Below are 15,895 nucleotides of genomic sequence, written 5' to 3'. Positions count from 1 at the left end.
AATAAATTGCACCATTTTGGACCATCAGATTCCAAGGATCACCAGTGATTTCAAAATGGATGTAATTAATATCGGAATTTTATCGGGGTTAGATGAAGTCGAACACAACTTTGCCGACGATAATCACCGATATTTGTCTGCATGGGATTTCTCCAGAAAATAACTAGAAAATGGCAAGGGTTTGACCGCGATTTTCTCCGTCCTTTGGCCGAGATTTTACCCCACCAAAACATCCAGTGACGCTCATGGACCTTCACCTCCTGTAGAACGAACTAGACAAAATTTGCATTGAAGAAAAGATTTCCTGTCAAAATATGAGACTAAAAAGTAAATAACGGAATAACGTCCATTAGCTGACAAAAGATGGTCTAGCGCGAACAGCACTAGTTTTTCTGCTCGTTATCTTTAAAGGTGTACCACAATGAAAACTTTAACTTGCTCAGTTGTAAAACCATAATCTGTCATGGCCCGCAGACGTGAATTACGGTAATAACCCGATGCTCTGTGAATATCCCTAAATACATGTAGAGCGTGACGACCTTCCGTTACTACGAGCCGAGACAGTTTCTATGCGCATATATTAAAGGTTGCCCCATGCTTTTCACGAAAAAAATACCTGAAAGCTTTTCGTCATCAGTTTATACTCGTGTAATGAGTCATCGTAAATTTCTAATAATCAGTCGGTCATCGTATCATCCATTGGCAACCATCAGCCACAGTTTCAAGCGTTGTTTTCATCGTGTATTACCGTGCGATGGCTTTTCGGCTTTGCTTTGTCGTTATATTATCCACCTTGCTGTGCTTTTTAAGTTGTCGAGTGAGCCAATCAGCCAAGCCTACCAGGCATGGGGAAGTGTACCGCGCTAAAAGTGAGATCGACTCCCTGATTTACAAGTTAACTCTGGATTTGAAGACTTTCAACGAAAAGAAGACGATGGCAACTGTTATGCAAAAAGACGCCGAGAAATTGGCTCGAATCGCCGAAGAAGAGATCGCCCTGTTGAGACCAGTTCAGCATCTATTGGAAAAACTTGCAAAGGGGAACACCTCGAGTGGATATCAGAGCTGTATGGCAAGACTGGGAGGTAAAATGCAGGTGCAAATCAAGACGACAGGATCCTCTCTGCCTAAACATTACACCATAAGTGTACCAGGTATGAAATTTTAGTTTTTAACACTTTTATTTTTCTAGGCTAGCAATTGTCTAAGAACTTTGTAACACTGTTTTAAAAACGATTTAATTTTAATGCAAAGATGAAAATTAGCAGCCAAAATCAACATTTTTCCATCCGGCAAACAATCGGTCGATATTGCACAAAGCGATTATCCATTGCTTCTTTTTCTGTGTTCCTTTTCCCTTGTTTTCGTCTTTCGTTCGCCTACTCAATCCAATCCCTCTACATTCCTTGAATCAATCAGTTGGTCAACCAATCCATCCATCCATTAATCAATCAATCAATCAATCAATCAATCAATCAATCAATCAACCAACCAACCAACCAACCAACCAACCAACCAACCAACCAATCAATCAATCAATCAATCAATGCGATTGATTCAATCTATCAATCAATCCATCTATTTGTCCATTCATTTATCTATTTATCCGATAATCGGTAAGTCTTCTTTTTTCTATTTTTATTCAATTATTCACATGCTGATCTATCCACTGACCAATTTATCAATTTATTCATTAATTTCTTCTTGGCTTCATTTATTTTCCCATCATTCCATTTTCCAAATTTTGTTCAGTCGTTCATGTTTTCATGCATTTTATTCCTCCTTTCCTGTCTCCCTCCACTCATTCCTTCGTTACTTCTAAATGAATTCTTCCTTCCTTTCTTCCTCGCTTCCAATATTCCTTCTTTCTTTCTTTCTTCCCTACTTGCCATCCTCATTTCTTCCTTCCTTCCTTCCTTCCATTTTTCATTCCTTCCTTCCTTCCTTCCTTCCTTCCTTCCTTCCATGCTTCCTTCTTTCCTTCCTTCCATCCTTCCTTTCTCCCTCCATCAATCCCCTCCTTAATCCCTTTCATCATTCTTTACTTCCTTCCTCCTTTCCTTTCTTTTTATCCTCCTTTCCTTTTTTCTTTTCTTTTTTTTTTCCTTCCTTCCTCCCTCCTCATCCATCCATCCTCCCCTTGATCCCTTCCTTCATTCTACACTTTCTTTCTTTCTCCCTTTCTCCCTCCATCACTCCCCTCATTAATTCTTTTCTTCATTCTTTACATCCTTCCTTCCTCCCTCCCTCCATCCATCCATCTCCTTCTTAATCCCTTTTTTCATTCTTTACTTCTTCCCTTGCTTCCTTCCTTTATTTATCTCTTCCTTCATTCCTTCCTTCCTTCCTTCCTTCCTATCTTCCGTTGTTCCTTTTTTCTTTCCTTCCTTCCTTCCTTCTTTCCTTCCTTCCTTCCTTCCTTCCTTCCTTCCTCCCTCCATCCATCCCCTCCTTAGTCCGTTTCTTCATTCTTTACTTCTTTCCTCTTTCCTTCCTTCTTTTCTCTCTCCCTTCCCCCCTCCATCCATCCATCCCCTCCTTAATTTCTTTCTTCGTTCTTTACTTCTTTCCTTGTTTCGTTTTTTCCTTTCTCCCTTTCTTCCTCCCTTCCTTACCTCCTCCTCCCTCCGTTCAACCCCTTCTTAATCCTTTTCTTCATTCTTTACTTTCTTTTCTTCTTTCCTTTGTTCCTTCTTTTTTTCCTTCCTTCCTTCATTTCGTACTTTCTTCTTTCTTCTTTCATTCCTTCCTACGTTCCTTCTTACATTCCGAACATTTCTTTCTACCTAATTGCTTCCTTCCTTTTTTTCTTTTAGTTTTCCTTCCTTCCTCCGTATCTTCCCTTGTGTCTTCTTTCCTCTCTTCGTTCGTTCCTTTCTTCTGCCCAAATATTTCTTTCCTTCCTGCCTCCCTTTCTTCCTAACTTTCTTCCTTCCTTCCATCCTTACTCCCTCCCATAATTCCTCCTTTCTTTCCTACCTTTCTTCCTTCCTCTCTCCCTTCCTTCGTTTCCTCATTTCTCCCAGCCCACTTTTCACTCTTCTCACCTTTCTCCCTCCCTTCCTTCCTCCCTTCCTCCCCACCTCCCTGCCTTCCTCTTTCCCTGTCTTCCTCCCTTTATTCCTTCCTTCCTTCCTTCCTTCCTTCCTTCCTTCCTTCCTTCATCCCTTCCTCCCTCCATTCCTTCCTTCCTTACTTTCTTTTTTTTTCTTTATTCCTTCTTTCCTACCTCCTTGCCTTCCTCTCTCTCACTCCCTTTCTCCCTCTTTGCCTGCTTACCTTCATCCCTTTCTTTATGTCTCCTCTCCTCCCTTCCTTCCTCTTTCCCTTCCTCTCTCCCTCCCTTTCTTTTATCCTTCTGCTTTCCTCTCTTTTTATGGTCCTTTTTCCTTTCCCAAAATTTATTTCCTCCTACCCTCCTTCCTTTGTCCTTTCTCTCCCTCCTACCTTCCCCCTTTCTTCTCTGTTTCCTTCCTTCCTTCATGCCTCCTTTCATTTTTTCCTCCCCCTGGGATCCTTCGTTGCTGGCTTCCTCCTTCCTTTCATCCTTCCTTCCTACCCTCCCTCCCCATTCTTTCCTTCCTTCCTTCCTTTCTTCCTTCCCTTTTTCTTGCTCTCCCCCCTTTGGTCACTGCTTTTCTTTTTTCCGGCTTCCTTACTTCCTCATTTCCCCTCCTCCTCTCTCTTCTTTCCTTCCTTTCTTCCTTCTTTGCGTGATTCCTCCTTCCTTTCTTTCTTGCTCCTGTCTTCCTTACTCTTTCCTTCCTTTCCTCCTGCTTTCCGTTTTCCTTTCCTCCTCCTTTCCCCTCTTCCTCTCCCATCTTTCCTTCCTTCTTTACTTGCTTCCTCCCTTCCTTATATGATTCCTTTCTTTACTTCTCCTGTCTGCTTTACTTTTCTTCCTTCCTTTCTCGATCCTTCCCTTCTTTCTTCCTTGTTTCCTTCTTCCCTTTATTTCTCCCTCTCTCCAATGCTCCAAACCTCCATCCCCTCCTTCTTTCTTCTTTTCTCTTCCTACCTCCCTGCCTTTCTTCGTTGTTTTTCGTCCCTCCGTCCCTTCATTTATTCCTTCCTCCCTTTCCCCGCTGGTTAATGGGTTTCTTTTCTTCTCCCTTCCTTCCTTTTTCCTTCCTTGATTTATTACTTTCTACATGATCAGATAATGTAGGCTGGAAAATTTGCAGTATAGATATTTTTTAGAAATCAATACTTACTTCTAAAATGAATGCAACTGGTGTTCACTTTACCCTCAGTAAACCATCGAGAGCTGATTGATCGTGGATTGTCACTTGAAAATGGCGACGACTTCCAAGTCTATTACCACGACAATGGACAGCATCCTTTTCAAATCGACCGCGTGGTTAGTGGCCTGGGAACAAAGTCAGCCATTGTCCAGTTTAGACTGCAGGCTCCTATATCAGCCAACACTGTTGATGGCTCCTCCTATTCTTTAGTGCTTGGTGGTGCGGTCAGCGGCAGTGTCATGGATAACCCTGACAAAGTGTATGCCTTTCATGATGACTTCTCGAGTTCAACCCTGAAGAAAGAATGGGTGATTACGTGGGGAAAATGGAGCGTTCAAAATGGTCGATTGCTTGGTGATACCACGAAGACCAAAGATCTGGGCAAAGGTAATGTTGAAGTCGGGCTGCATATTAAGTCGGGATTCCAGTGGAAAGACATCGAGGTGGAGCTTGATATGATGGAGACCGCTAGTATCAAGAGTGCTCCTGGTCCATTTCTGCGTATCAGCAATGTGGAACCCAGCAAAACAACAGCTTGGTATGTTGAATACTGGGCGAAGAGGGGCGACAAGAGTGCATTGAGGCCTGTGGCAAATAACAGAGACAACCAGTACTTCTATGGAAAACTGCCCGTGGTTTTCAAACCGTACGTTTGGTTTAACCTCAAATATCGAGTCGCTGGCGACAGATGGTTTTCGCAGTGGGCGAATGGAAAACTTGTGCACGGAAATATTCAAGTGAGTAAAGGGTGGAGAATACCAGCAGGAACTGTAGGACTGGGCTGCCATATTTCTCCCCACAATTGTAAAACACTGTATGACAACATCAAAGTGAGATTCCTTGTCACCACTTCCCCTAACATCACCTTGGGAGAATTCCAGCCGGTCGTTTCCAGTCAAAGTGCTTTATTGGGAGAGAAGAAGCTTCCTGCGGACTCCTGCAAGCAGATCCATGACGCAAGTCTCGTAAACAACAAACCGCGTGCCAAGAATGGAGTTTACTGGATCAAGACAGACCTCCAAGGAAGTTCGGCAGTGCAGACTTACTGCGACATGAAAAATGGTGGCTGGACTCTTGTGGGCAAAATCAGTGGAAGAGTGGGCAACATTTACAAGACATGGCTCGTCTCAAATCACAAGACCGCGGCGCTTAAGTCTCCAAAGCTCACTAAAGGCAGAGGGTTTGCTTGTATTGACGCGCGCAGTTTGGCCGTAGAGGAAGCGTCCAGGATCCTGTTCTCAAGCGGTGAGAGGTCAGATGGATTGGGCAGTAAATGGGTCATGTGGCGGTTGCCTGGTGACAGAGAAAAAGGCTCATTTTGGAAACACTCTGTTGGGTTCTCAGAGGTAAAGGGAGCTGTCCAAACTCCTGTTATGGTATATGCCTGGAATGGAAACAAAAAGGTATGATGATTCATTTGAAAACCAAACAGTGATGAACCTTTTTTCAGTATTAATATTTATGGCCCTATTCCAGCCTCTTTTTATAAAAATTGCTCATAAACTCACCCTTAATCCAGTGTTCGCATTACGCGCGGCCCAAAGTACCAACAACCTATTGATCAGTATTCCTTGTTAATTAAGCGGCTCCCCCATCTAACTTGGAAATGCCTGGGGGAAATGTTGTTTTGGGTACATTTTCTATGGTGAGAGCATCTTTGTCCGGGGAATGGATGGCTTTTGAGTTTTTTTTGTCAATATTAATATCTATCTATCCTCTTCTGGAAACCCATTTTTAAAAAAATATGCGATTTTTGAGAGCCAATCAGATTGCAATGATCACCATTGATTTCAACATGGACGTAATAAATCTGCTAACTTCAATAATTTTGTAAGCGATAAAAGAAAGATCCACAAGATAAACGTGGCGGGACTATCCGAGTTAATTGTGGTTTGACTCCTAAATACGTATCATTTATTTTGTCTAGATCTGCTATCAGAACAAGTTTGGGATAATGGTCCATACAGTGCATGGAGGTGCGTATCCTTCCGTCAGTTATGACGCTAAAGGCAACACTGCCGGTAACGACTACTGCATGTCCGTGGGGGTTCTGACAAAAGGATCCACTGCGCATGGCTGGTCACAGAGTACCGGTGGTTACGACAATCCAAGCAGTGATTCTGATTGGCCGAGCAGATCAAACACTAACCTCTCTCCTCATCTGTTGGTCTGGCTCAAGTAACCAAGCTTGAAATATTCGTTGAGAGCGATAAAAAGAGCAGCCTTGACTTTTTTGTTTGCTTTGGAAACCTATTTAACTAATCATGGACAATGTCCTATTTGATAAGGGCTCTTAATTACTAATGGCTGGTGTAGCGTAGTCCTAGGGGAAACTAACAAAGTTTGTTTTATGAAAGCAAGGGCAAACATGGAGTATTTCTGGCAACGATATTGAAGTTTATTGCGCGTGCAACTAAAGAACTGCTTGCATGTCAGTTTGTTAAAACAAAAAGAAAAACAAAGTAATGGTGTTTGGTAAAAGTCATTGATACCTAGTCAGGCGTCCCTGATAAGGAAGAAAAACTGTCAGTTCATTATATTTACAGAATAAAATGGTGTTGGGTAAAAATCGTGCCAAGTATTTCTTTACGTTAAAATGCTGTGAGCAGTGAAGTAAAGAACATTATCATCTACAGTTGTTCTGAGGCACTCCCATTTGAGCATCACACTGAAGAAAACGATTGTATGACGATGCGAGTGAATATTCCGTGACAATTACAAGGCAGGGAAACAGGTATCCTTCTCTAATGTAGTGGCTGCTGCTATCTGTCGTCACGCAAACGTTGCGTGACAATCGATTTCTCTTCACTGTGGTCAAACCTAGTACGCATGCATACAATCGATTTCTCTTCACAGTGGTCAAACCTAGTACGCATGCGTACTCGTGGTCAACAAAAGTACAAACACCGAAACATGCTTTAGTACTGTCAGGCAGTAGTTTTACCGCTACGAATGTACGCTTTCCAAAGGTTGGAGAAATCTTTGGTACCTATGAACAGGCCCCATTCCACTCAAATGCAAGCATATGTGAGCGAAAAAGCGCGTGATGTTTTCTTCAAGGAGTAGGGATAGCCCAGTGGTGCGAGCACTCGACTCCCTAGACTGGGAGCAGTCTCTCTTTTGCTGTAGATATCCGCTGGGAAGAACGCAAAAAAACTGAGCGAGCACAATATTCGGGGGAGGGGAGAAGTCGCGCGAGTGGCAAATTTGAGCGCCTTCCGGCGCCCGCGCTACTTCCCCGCAGATTCTCGAGCAAAAGAGAGACTGTTCCCAGGTCCTCGCAGTCCATCGTCTCCCTGACCAAATATGTGGGAAATTTGCCGCGATCGAGTAAGCATTTTATCGGGATTCTTTGGGGAAATTTCCTGGGATTGAGTTGGAATTTGACCGGGATTAAGTTTAAGTTTGGCCCCGTTCTTTGTGGCAAATATTCTATGAGAAATTCTGAATATGCTTCAAGGGAACCGGCAGCATCAGTTTGGTCTTGCCAAAAGTTAGAACGACTAAGTATGGCGTAAGATCACAAGGCTACTTCGCCGCCTAACACTGGAATGCCCTATCACAAGATACTAGAAAACAAGTGGCTGGCAGCAAAGAATTTGTAAGTAAAATAAGGCAACGAATATTTTATTCTTCAAATACGTGTACGTCAACTCTTTGTAATTTTAATGGAACCTATTTATATTCAAATCTATGTACTTTACTTGTATCTTTGCCATCTTTTACATTTGTGTTTCAGATTTTGTTATTGTTTTGTTTTTATTTATTGGTGTGCCTGAACACTAGCTGTGAAGCTAAATTTGTTAGCCACTGTTCAGTTAAAGATGTCTACGGAATACAGAATTCAAATAATCGGGATATGTTTGTAATTTCCTTGAATTAGAATTTACTAAAATGGAGATTTGGCCTGAAATGTTTAAACGTTTAGGGGGAATATCAAACCTTTGGCTGGATTTGACGGCTGGATTTTCACGAGAATTGAAATAAGTAGCGATTTAACGAATTCCTGTTTTCCCCCCTTTTTTAAGAAATTTCGTTGGCAGTTTAGCTGAGATTCGAAGGGCGAACTATCGAAATTTTATCGGGGTTAGATGAAGTCGAACACGACTTTGCCGACGATAACCACCAATATTTGTCTGCATGGGATTTCTCCAGAAAATAACTAGAAAATGGCAAGGGTTTGCCGCGATTTTCTCCGTCCTTTGGCCGAGATTTTACCCCCATCAAGATATCCAATCACGCTCATAGACCTTCATCTCCAGTCGAACAAACTAGACAAAATTTGCATTGAAGAAAAGATTTCCTGTCAAAATGCGAGACTAGAAATAAATAACGTAATAATGTCCATTAGCTGACAAAAGAAGGTTGAGCGCGACCAGCACAAGTTTTACCGCATGCCATCTTTAAAGGTGTGCCACAATGAAAACTTCAACTTGCTCAGTTGTGAAACCATAACCAACCGTTGCCCGCAGACGCAAATAATACGGTAATAATTAATATAAACCCGATGCCCCGTCATGATATCGCTAACTAAAGCTTGACGACCTTCCGTTACTACTCGGCCGCTGTCACAACAAAGTGACAGTTTCTATGCGCATATATTAAAGGTTGCCCCATGCTTTTCACGAAAAAAATACCTGAAAAGCTTTTCGTCATCAGTTTATACTTGTGTGATGAGTCATCGTAAATTTCTTATAATCAGTCAGTCCTCATACGATCCACTTTCAATCATCAGCCACAGTTTGAAGCGTTGTATTTATCGTGTATTGCTGTGTGATGTCTTTTCGCCTTCGCTTTGTCGTTATATTCTCCGCCTTGTTGTGCTTTTTAAGTTGTCGAGTGAGCCAATCAGCCAAGCCGACCAGGCATGGAGAAGTGTACCGCGCTAAAAGCGAGATCGACTCCCTGATTTACAAGTTAACTCTGGATTTGAAGACTTTCAACGAAAAGAAGACGATGGCCACTGTTATGCAAAAAGACGCCGAGAAACTGGCTCGAATCGCCGAAGAAGAGATCGCCCTGTTGAGACCAGTTCAGCATCTATTGGAAAAACTTGCCAAGGGAAACACCTCGAGTGGATATCAGAGCTGTATGGCAAGACTGGGCGGTAAAATGCAGGTGCGAATCAAGACAACAGGATCCTCTCTGCCTAAACATTACACCATAAGTGTACCAGGTATGAACTTTTAGTTTTTAACACTTTTATTTTTCCAGGCTAACAATTGTTTAGGAACATTGTAACACTGTTTTAAAAACGATTTAATTTTAAGACAAAGATGAGAATTAGCAGCCAAAATCAACATTTTTTTATCCGGCAAACAATCGGTTGATATTGCACAAAGCGATCATCCATTGCTTCTTGCTTAGCGTTCCTTTTCCCTTTTTTCATCTCTCGTTCGCTTACTCAATCCGTTCCCTCTACATTCCTTGAATCAATCAGTTGGTCAACCAATCCATCCATCATCCATCCATCCATTCATCCATCCATCCATCCATCCATCCATCCATCCATCCATCCATCCATCCATCCATCCATCAACCAACCAACCAACCAACCAACCAACCAATCAATCAATCAATCACTCAATCAATCAATCAATCAATCACTCAATCAATCAATCAATCAATCAATCAATCAATCAATCAATCAATCAATGCGATTGATTTAATCTTTTAATCAATCCATTTATTTCTCCATATATTCATTCATGGCAATGTTTTGTTCATTCATTCATTCATTTATCTATATTATTTTTTTCTATTTTCATTCAATCATTCATATGCTGATCCATCCATTGACCAATTTACCAATTCATTCATTAATTTTTTCTTGGCTTCATTTATTTCCCCATCATTCCATTTTCCAAATTTTTGTTTTGTTTTGTTCCTTCCTTCCTTCCTCCCTCCCTCCCTCCATCCATCCATCAAACCATCCATCCATCCATCCCCCTCTTAATCCCATTGTTCATTCTTTCCTACCTTCTTTTCTCCCTTCCTCTCTACATCCATCCATCCATTAATCGATCCATCCATCCAGCCCCTCTTCAATCCCTTTCTTCTTTCTTTACTTCTTTTCTTCCTTCCTTTGTTCCTTCTTTCCTTCCTTCTCTCCTGCCTCCCTACCTCCATCCATCCCCCTTTTCCTTCCTTCCTTCCTTCCTTCCTTCCTTTGTTTCGTCTTCCCTTCCTTCCTTCCTTCCTCCCTCCATCCATCCATCCCCTCCTTAATCCCTTTCTTCATTCTTTACTTCTCTCCTTCCCTCCATTGCTCCTTCATTCATTCCTTCCTTCCTTCCTTCCTTCCTTCCTCCCACCCTCCCTCCTTCCATCCATCCTCTCCTTAATCCCTTTCTTCATTCTTTACTTCTCTCCTTCCCTCCATTGCTCCTTCATTCATTCCTTCCTTCCTTCCTCCCACCCTCCCTCCTTCCATCCATCCTCTCCTTAATCGCTTTCCTCATCATTTAGTCCTTTCTTTCCTTCCTTTGTTCCTTCTCTCCTCCCTCCCTTCCTCCTTTCTTCCTTCTTTCCTCCATCCATCCATCCTCTCTTTAATTCCTTTCTACATTCTTTACTTATTTCCTTTGTTCCTCCCTTCCTCCCTCCATCGCCTTCTTAATCCGTTTTTTCAATCCTTACTTCTTTCCTTACTTCCTTTGTTCCTTCTTTCCTTTGTTCCTCCCCTCCTTTCTCCCTCCGTCCCTCCATCCATCCATCCGCTCCTTTCATAGTTTACTTTCTTTTCTTCTTTCCTTACTTCCTTCCTTTTTTCCTTCCTTTCTTTATTTCTTACTTTCTTCTTTCTTCCCTTCCTACGTTCCTTCTTACTTCCTGAATTTTCCCTTTTTACCTAATTACTTCCTTACCTTTTTCTTTTTGTTTTCCTTCCTTCTCAGCCTTTCTTCCCTTCTGTCTTCTTTCCTCCCTTCGTTCCTTCCTATCTTCTACCCCAAAATTTCTTTTCTCCCTCCCTCCCTCCCTCCCTCCCTCCCTTCCTTCCCTCCTTCCTTCTTTCCTTTCCTTCCTTCCTTCCTTCCTTCTTTCCCTCCTTTCTTCCTTCCATCCTTCCTCCCTTCCTTCCTCCTTTCTTTCCTGCCTTTCTTCCTTCCTCTCTCCCTTACCTCGTTTCCTCATTTCTCCCACCCCACTTTTCACCCTTCCCGCCTTCCTCCTCTCCCTCCCCCCTCCCTTACTCCCTCCCTTCCTGCTTCACTTCCCTCCCTTCGCTTCCTTTTTCCCTCTTTTCTTTTCTCTTTTCCTCCATCTTCTCCTCCCTTCCTTTCTATTTTCCTGCTTCCTATCTGCCTTTCTTCCTCCCTTCCTTCCTTCCTTCCTTCCTTCCTTCCTCCCTTCCTTCCTTCCTTCTTTCCTCCCCCCCCTTTCCTTTTTCCTTCATCCCTTTCTTCCTCCATTTCTTCCTTGCTTTCTTTCTAATTTTTCTTTGTCCCTTCCTTCCTTCCTACCTCCCTGCCTTCCTCTCTCTCTCTTTCCCTTCCTCTCTCCCTGCCTGCTTCCTTTCATCTCTTCCTTCTTGTCTCCTTTCCTCTCTTCCTTTCTCCTTCCCTGTCTCTTTTCCTCTCTTCCTCCCTCTTCCATCCTTCTTTGCTTGCTTTCTCCTTCCTTTCTTCTTTGAATTCCCTTTTTTTGCTATTTTCCCTTTGATCTCTTTTTTTTCTTTTTTTTTCTTCCTCATTTCCCCTTTTCCTCTCTCTTCATTCCTTCCTTTCTTCCTTCTTTGCGTGCTTCCTCCCTCCTTCCTTTCTTTAGTTCCTGCTTTCCTTACTCTTTCCTTCCTTCTTAACTTGCTTCCTCCCTTGTATGATTCCTTCCTTTCTCTTTCCTGCCTTCTTTACTTTTCTTCCTTCCTTCCTTCCTTGATCCATCCCTCCTTCCTTCCTTCTTTCCTTCTTCCCTCTATTTTTCCCTCTCTCCCATGCTCCAAACATCCATCCCCTCGTTCTTTCTTCTTTTCTCTTCCTACCTCCTTATTTTTCTTCGTTGATTATCGTCCCTCCTTCCCTTCATTCATTCCTTCCTCCCTTTCTCCGCTGGTTAATTGGTTTCTTTTCTTCTCCGTTCCTTCCTTTTTCTTTCCTTCATTTATTACTTTTTACACGATCAGACAATGTATGCTGGAAAATTTGCAGTATAGAAATTTTTTAGAAATCAATACTTACTTCAAAAAGGAATCCAAATAGTGTTCACTTTCTCCTCAGTAAACCACCGAGAGCTGATTGATCGTGGATTGTCACTTGAAAATGGCGACGACTTCCAAGTCTATTACCACGACAATGGACAGCACCCTTTCCAAATCGACCGCGTGGTTAGTGGCCTGGGAACAAAGTCAGCCGTTGTCCAGTTTAGACTGCAGGCTCCTATATCAGCCAACACTGTTGATGGCTCCTCTTACTCTTTAGTGCTTGGTGGTGCGGTCAGCGGCAGTGTCATGGATAACCCTGACAAGGTGTATGCCTTCCATGATGACTTCTCGAGTTCAACCCTGAAGAAAGAATGGGTGATTACCTGGGGCAAATGGAGCGTTCAAAATGGTCGATTACTTGGTGACACCATGAAGAACAAAGATTTGGGCAAAGGTACTGTTGAAGTCGGGCTGTATATTAAGTCAGGATTCAAGTGGAAAGATGTCGAGGTAGAGATGGACTTAAAAGAGACTGGAACTACGAAAAGCTCACCTGGACCATTTTTGCGTGTCAGCAATGTAAACCCCAGCAAAACCACAGGATGGTGGTTTCAATACTACCCGCCGAAGGGTGATACTTGTGCCATGAATCCCCAGTTTAATAACAGAGATGGCGGCTGGATAAATTTAGCAAAACTACCCACAGCTTTCAAGTTAAACGCTTGGTTTCACTTTAAGTATAGAGCAGTCGGCAACTCCTTTTGGCAATGGGCAAACGGCAAACTAGTGCACAGTAATGTCAAAGTTAGCAACCCGTGGAGAATACCAGCAGGAACTGTAGGGCTGGGCTGTCATAGGTCGCCCCACAATTGTAAAACACTATATGACAACATCAAAGTGAGATTCCTTGTCACCACTTCCCCTAACATTACCTTGGGAGATCTCCAGCCGGTCGTTCCAAGTCAGAGTGCTCTATTGGGGGAGAAAAAGCTTCCTGCGGGCTCCTGCAAACAGATCCATGACGCAAGTCTTGTGAACAGCAAACCGCGTGCCAAGAATGGAGTTTACTGGATCAAAACAGACCTTCAAGGAAGTTCAGCAGTGCAGACTTACTGTGACATGAAAAATGGTGGCTGGACTCTTGTGGGCAAAATCAGTGGAAGAGTGGGCAACATTTACAAGACATGGCTCGTCTCAAATCACAACACCGTAGCGATGAAGACTCCAAAGCTTACTAAAGGCAGAGGGTTTGCCTGTATTGACGCTCGCAGCCTGGCCGTAGAGGAAGCGTCCACGGTCCTCTTCTCAAGTGGTGAGAGGGCAGATGGCTTAGGCAGTAAATGGGTGATGTGGCGGTTGCCTGGAGATAGAGAAAAAGGATCATTTTGGAAACATTCTGTTGGGTTCTCAGCGGTGAAGGCAGCTGTGCAAACTCCTGTTATGGTGTATGCTTGGAATGGGAACAAAAAGGTAGGATGATTCACTTGACAATTAAAAAGTGATGGTATTATGCTCTTACTCTATATATTAAAAAAAAGCTAACGTACTCACCCTTAAACCCTCGTTCGTTTTACACGCAGCCCAATCTACTAACAGCTTGTTCAATTTTTTGGTTGAAAAGAGTTCCCACTTAACTTAAAAAATGCCTTCGTTTTCGGTACATTTTCTAAGGTGCGATCATCTTTGACTGAGGAATGATGCTTTCTGGGATTTTGGCTCTCCAGTTTTTATTTATCTACTAAGTCCGATAGCTTTAAATGCATCACACTTTGCCCTTTAAACGGAAATCTGAAGGAAGCGAAGAGCGTTTTCTTGAGTAAGCTACCGCTAATTTTGAATAACTATTTTTTGTTTTGTTATTTCTAGATCTGCTATCAGAACAGGTTTGGGATAATGGTCTATCCACGGCATGGAGGTGCGTATCCCTCTGCCACTTATGACACCAGAGGCAATACGGCACGCAACGACTACTGCATGACTGTTGGTGTTATGAGCAAAGGATCCGCGGCGCATGGCTGGTCACAGAATGGCAATGCTTTCGATAATCCAAGCAGCGATTCTGATTGGCCGAGCAGATCAGTCAATAACTTTTCTCCTCATCTCTTGGTCTGGGTCAAGTGACCAAACTTGAAATGTCTACGCCGACAAGATTCCGGTTAAAAAGAGTAGTCTAGAGTTTTTTGTTTGGTTTCAGGAATCTGATTTAGTTTAACTAGCTGGAAACGCTAATTTTGCCGTTGAGGGTTTGCAACTGAATGGTATATGTAGTGCTATCAAATACTATTTTATAAAAACAAGGGATTCCTTATAAACATAGAACTTTTATGGCAAAGATATGGCATTTATAACTGCAAATAATCGAGGGTCATCACACGTTCCAACAAACAAACATTAAAATGGTATTGGGTAATATTCATTCATAACGAGTCTTATAAGGAATATTGTCAGTTTGCTACAGAAAGAAAAAGTAGAATAAAATGGTGTTGGGTAAAATTGTATCAAGTATTTCTTTACGGAAACGGCAGTGAGTTGTTAGTAAAGTGAACGACCTCACCAGCCACGATCGCCCTAAGGTACTCCTGTTCATTTATTATACTGAAAAAAAGATAGTGTGACGTATGAGAGAGCACTCTGTGTCAACACAAGGTAAGGTGTCCCCTGCCCCAAAGAGTTGGTAGATTACTCATCCTATTCTCCTAAGCTAAGTCCAAAGCTCCTTTCAGTTCAATTTGATCACAATCTAACCAAAGTGTTACAACTGTAAGAAATTGAAGATGAGCCTTAAAGGGTAAGTATCATGGGGTTTTTGGTACCTTTTGTTAAAAATGATGAAGTAAGACCTTCAATCAGTTGCCAAATAATTCTAGAATGACGAGAGGAAAGAAATCAACACAATTCTTGAAAGAAACAACTTGTGATCTGTTCTAGTGCATTTTGGAAACAAAAATGCAAGAACTTGAAAACCATTAGCCTAACATTTTTCAAGTTTCAATCCATACCGACCTACTCTGTCTCTGACCAGAGGCACTAATCGACAGTTTTGTTTCCCTGGGATGATAATTTATAACAAACTTCACATTTATTTGGTTGTTTCTGCTGCGTGATACTTCCCCTTTAAAGTGACGAGGAAGGCTACGAGGAAGAGCCAATTGATCATTTTCTAAAGAGGAAGAGAACTACATGTATATCTCTATACGATACAATTTGTTTAGCAAACCATTAAGTCGCCATTTTGAACAGAACCTTTCTAAAAAATTGCTTCCACGAGGTGCTTTTGGAAGTAACAGACCCCGGCTCTCTGGGCGTTCCATACTTTAGACATAACAATAAGTCTGATATCTGTTACGGTTTCGCCGATAACTCCCTTGAAGTTTTTGATCTGATTTAAAGTATGGCAAGAACAGGTTTTCTTCGTGATAACTATTATCAACATTAATTGTCTAAATTCAGTAAATCTTGCATTCAGTAGGGGAATAAGCAGAATAGGCACAATTAAGTTGAAGTTCATTTT

General features: G+C 42.2%; 2 protein-coding genes across 2 annotated transcripts; both read left to right on the top strand.

The window, feature by feature from the left end:
* Nucleotides 1–679: 679 nt before the first annotated feature.
* On the top strand, nt 680–6,806 carry LOC146451454 (uncharacterized). The gene is made up of 3 exons (XM_085098876.1): nt 680–1,154; nt 4,254–5,647; nt 6,172–6,806. The coding sequence occupies exons 1-3, from the start codon at nt 755–757 to the stop codon at nt 6,424–6,426; spliced, it is 2,049 nt and encodes a 682-aa protein (XP_084955002.1). The 5' UTR covers nt 680–754; the 3' UTR covers nt 6,427–6,806.
* A 2,119-nt stretch (nt 6,807–8,925) lies between these two features.
* LOC146451453 (uncharacterized) lies at nt 8,926–14,877 on the top strand. Its single transcript, XM_085098814.1, has 3 exons — nt 8,926–9,420; nt 12,461–13,854; nt 14,251–14,877. Exons 1-3 carry the CDS (start codon nt 9,021–9,023, stop codon nt 14,503–14,505), a joined length of 2,049 nt encoding a protein of 682 aa, XP_084954940.1. The 5' UTR covers nt 8,926–9,020; the 3' UTR covers nt 14,506–14,877.
* The last annotated feature ends 1,018 nt before the right edge of the window (nt 14,878–15,895 follow it).

The sequence above is a fragment of the Pavona decussata genome, unplaced genomic scaffold (genome assembly GCF_977016875.1).
Source record: "Pavona decussata unplaced genomic scaffold, jaPavDecu1.1 SCAFFOLD_386, whole genome shotgun sequence".
NCBI lineage: Eukaryota > Metazoa > Cnidaria > Anthozoa > Scleractinia > Agariciidae > Pavona > Pavona decussata.
Note: the sequence above shows the minus strand (reverse complement) of the source record. Positions and strands in the feature narration are given on the sequence as shown.

Bases quoted from the DNA above. Each gene is read 5' to 3' on its own strand.
- LOC146451454 (XM_085098876.1), top strand. From the start codon at position 755: ATGGCTTTTCGGCTTTGCTTTGTCGTTATATTATCCACCTTGCTGTGC. The intron at 1,155-4,253 runs GTATGAAATTTT...CTTTACCCTCAG, and splicing joins TTACACCATAAGTGTACCAG to TAAACCATCGAGAGCTGATT. The intron at 5,648-6,171 runs GTATGATGATTC...TATTTTGTCTAG, and splicing joins CCTGGAATGGAAACAAAAAG to ATCTGCTATCAGAACAAGTT.
- LOC146451453 (XM_085098814.1), top strand. From the start codon at position 9,021: ATGTCTTTTCGCCTTCGCTTTGTCGTTATATTCTCCGCCTTGTTGTGC. The intron at 9,421-12,460 runs GTATGAACTTTT...CTTTCTCCTCAG, and splicing joins TTACACCATAAGTGTACCAG to TAAACCACCGAGAGCTGATT. The intron at 13,855-14,250 runs GTAGGATGATTC...TGTTATTTCTAG, and splicing joins CTTGGAATGGGAACAAAAAG to ATCTGCTATCAGAACAGGTT.